The following is a 3,653-nucleotide window of genomic DNA, read 5'->3' on the forward strand; positions in this document are numbered from 1 at the left end:
TTTATTTAATTTTATATGTCACAAAATACAAATGTACAAAGGAAAGGTCAATGCATGGTTTTAGAGTAAAGAAAATTCAGGTGGATGTGGGTGTATTTTATACTTAAGAGTTTTTTACAATACATTGACAAGAATATTTTCCACTTTTGTGGTGAAAGAAATAAGTGGATGCAGTTAACAATGTTCTAACTTCTAACCTGAAGAGAAGGAGCTTTGGAAAAACATTTTAAAATAAAAATGCTGCAGAGGACACTGTAAGGTAGTAACTTTGTTACTAACGTCAAAGAGGGTCAATCAACAAACACATCATTCACTACTGCCTAAAGGTTTACCCAATCAAGAATTTCTAGAATGCCAAGTGTTCCAAACTTCAACAAACTGAAGTTCACTTCAATCATTTTCAGTGTCTGTTTCCCTTCACACAAAAGAAAAAGGTAGATATACCAGTCAATGGTTATCAACTACCATTGACAATCAATAAGACTAAGTAGGTCACTGAACACTAGGGAGAACAAAAAGGAAAATAAAAATGAAGCAGTTGTAAAAGTAGTCACATTACCACAGATATTAAGTAATCGAGTTCAATCACATTACATTACACAATTAATTTTCTACGTTTAAAATGCTCTTGAATAAACCTTTCTGCATGAGTTGGATACTTATCTCTAATGTATTCCTGAATGCACTTGTGATACGAGAAGTCAACCCAGCCACCATCAGTTCTTACAACAAAAAGGCACCTTGATTGTCTGAAATGAGGATGACGATCAACCTACAAGTAAATAGAATCATATAGTCAGCACTTACTGCCTACTGGATAGAGCCAGAATAGGTAATTTACAAGTAAATAATACTCATGTTAGAAATAATTGTTCAGTTTTAATTGTGCACATGCATTAAAAATTTGATTAAAGGAACATCAACTTTAGACTTTAGAGCAACTTATGTATATTTCCAAAATTACTCTGATGACATAACTTTAATTATTTGTTGCATTAAGAAAATAGTTAATGTTGTGTCCTAAGTATTCATAAGTGCTCCTTCAAAATGCATTAACATTGAGGAAGCAATGCAGTTATTAGCACTTGAGGAATCAGAGAGTAACTAATGCAAAATTGTTTATCAGATAAATTTGTATAAAAATTAATTACATCAAAACGTTTCCACGGTCGAATCCATTTTGAATTTGATAAATGCATTGCTTGTGAAGTATGTGTTCGTGTATGTCTTGTCAATTATATCTGAAAATGATCTGTAAACCTTATTATGACTATCCCTCATCGGTTGTCCGCAGATTCCATTATCCAGAAGTGTATCCACGACTTCCGATTTCTATCCTTATACCCGTAATAGGTATTGATATTTATCCAGATTTTATTTTCTCATTCTTGGTCGACAAAGTTGAAGCCATTCTATCAAAAGCCTGGCGTTGGTATTTCTTGTTTTTATTCTTTTTTTTTTTTGGACATTCTTGTTTTTATTCTTAGAATGTCATTGTCATCTACATAAAGGCCTAAGTTAAATGGGCTTGGCCTACTAAGTTCATGCATATGATAGCTTTCCATTAGTCAAAAGCCCAATTCCTTTAGATTGGGAAAGAAATAAGTATCCAAAGGAACATCATTAACTCCCCCGCCCTTCTAGTTAGGTTATCTTTTGGGCTTTAGCCCCATTTCAATAATAAATAAAAAAATGACCCCCACCCCCAAAAAAGGAGCAGCATTAGCACCAGCATCATCAATAGATTCTATCAAATTATTCTAAATATGAATTAAAATGTAAAGAGAGGAATATATATACACTTAGATAATAGGGTTATAAGTAACTTGGCATTTTGAGGACTTTTTACTTGCTTAGAAGACTGTAATATTGACCCCATTACTAATTTGCTATTCCTTAATGAGCAGTTTTCAGGCTGATTTCACATAATTAAGGACAAATGAAAGTGATTACAAAATATAAAGCAGATAATGCGATGGTATCATCAGTTTGTCACAGCATGAAGGATGCTGCATGGCTACCACAGATTGCAGAATCATCACCTATGAATCAAGTCAAACATGTATACTCAACTCTAGAACTTACCATAATGGATTCTATACCACTTCCAATCTTATCTTCAGAATGTGGATGGTATGGAAGAATCATCTCCTCTACAATTTTCTGATCTTCAACAGTCAATTGTGCCCCATCCTTGTACCTAGCATAGAAAATCAACGACATAAATATAATCATAGTCATTTCATGATGACACCACCCACATATTCAAATAGTAAACATGGTAATTCCAATTAAAGATGAAAAGACTCTTATTGATTCATATCAGACTATACGTTCGGGATCCTTATTTTTGTGCATTTTATTTATGGTTGTCTAATTAAGTTTTTCCACAAACTAGCAAAGTCTCTTTTGTTCTCTTGTTCCTTGCATAGATGAAAACAACAACAAAGTCTTATTCTATTAAGTGGAGTTGGCTATGTGGATCAAACAATGTGTTAGGTATCATGTATGCAGCAAGTCCATTTATATTTAGATTAATTAGATCTCTTTTGACTATCTCATTCAAAGTCCTTTTATCTCTCTCTCTCTCTCTCTCTCTGCTCCTAACCACAAATTTATCTTCCATCTGATCTACCATCCTGACTTGATACTCTATTGGTCTTCTCTCTACATGTACAAACTACTCAAGACGAAATTCCACCATCTGCTAATAGGTGTTACTCCGAATTTCTCTTTCATGTTCTCGTTCTTTATTCTATCTACACAAGGCGTTGCATTACTGCCATTCCATGCATAAAATCATTAATTACAACAGAATCAAACCAATTTCATGTATATTATATTATACATGCATTGTCTTTTCTTTTCTTCCTCTTTCCATCACAATGACTTACTACAAAGGTTCAGTTTATAAGTCTGATTGGTGTTTGAAACGGGAGTACAAAAATTGTACAATTCCTTTAGAAGATTTGTTACTTTACTTATCAGGAAGTTAATTATATATTTTATAATATTAAAGTGATATAACAAAGCACCCAAGTGATATAAAGTGTGTATCGTTTAGAAAAAACAATGCTTTCAGTCTATATCTTATTAAACATGAAACCAGAAACCGTTTATTAACAGTTCAAATGATGCATTTTACCCTCTAAAATGCAGCTTGCAAAGCACTCTAAAGGAACTTAATCACAAAGAAACTACTTATTTGTACTTGGAGAAAAACAAAAGATAGAACAAAGAGTAATCAATGACTGAGACAATATAACAAACAGAAAGAGTGCAAAGCTAAATAACAAGCATAGTTAGTTAACTACCTTGGAGAGTGAAGAATATCTTTGGTTAGTGTAACCACAGGCTCAATGTCCCTCAAAATCTCCTCTTCCTTCTCCTTCCACAGGGGGTCCGGGTTTGTAGTCGGTGTGGCGGCGGTGCACCACGCTCGATGCTGAGGCGGCGCAAGAGTGAAGCGAAGGTGCCGATGAAGCAGAAAATGGCGAAGAAGATTAAAAGGAGAAGAATTTCTCATAGCTGAAATTTTCGGGTTAATTGATTAATACGTGAAAGTGAAAGTCTCAATCAGCAGTGTGTTAGAACTGTCAAATAAGAAATGACAATGGAAACTGGAGCAATCGGGTTATCAATCCGAATCGGGT

General features: G+C 34.0%; 1 protein-coding gene across 1 annotated transcript; it reads right to left on the reverse strand.

The window, feature by feature from the left end:
• Positions 295–3,620, reverse strand: LOC107605637 (protein DCL, chloroplastic). The gene is made up of 3 exons (XM_016307582.2): positions 3,315–3,620; positions 2,086–2,200; positions 295–772 (listed from the first exon to the last, which is right to left on the reverse strand). The coding sequence occupies exons 1-3, from the start codon at positions 3,524–3,526 to the stop codon at positions 596–598; spliced, it is 504 nt and encodes a 167-aa protein (XP_016163068.1). The 5' UTR covers positions 3,527–3,620; the 3' UTR covers positions 295–595.

Source organism: Arachis ipaensis, chromosome B06 (assembly GCF_000816755.2).
Source record: "Arachis ipaensis cultivar K30076 chromosome B06, Araip1.1, whole genome shotgun sequence".
Classification (NCBI taxonomy): domain Eukaryota; kingdom Viridiplantae; phylum Streptophyta; class Magnoliopsida; order Fabales; family Fabaceae; genus Arachis; species Arachis ipaensis.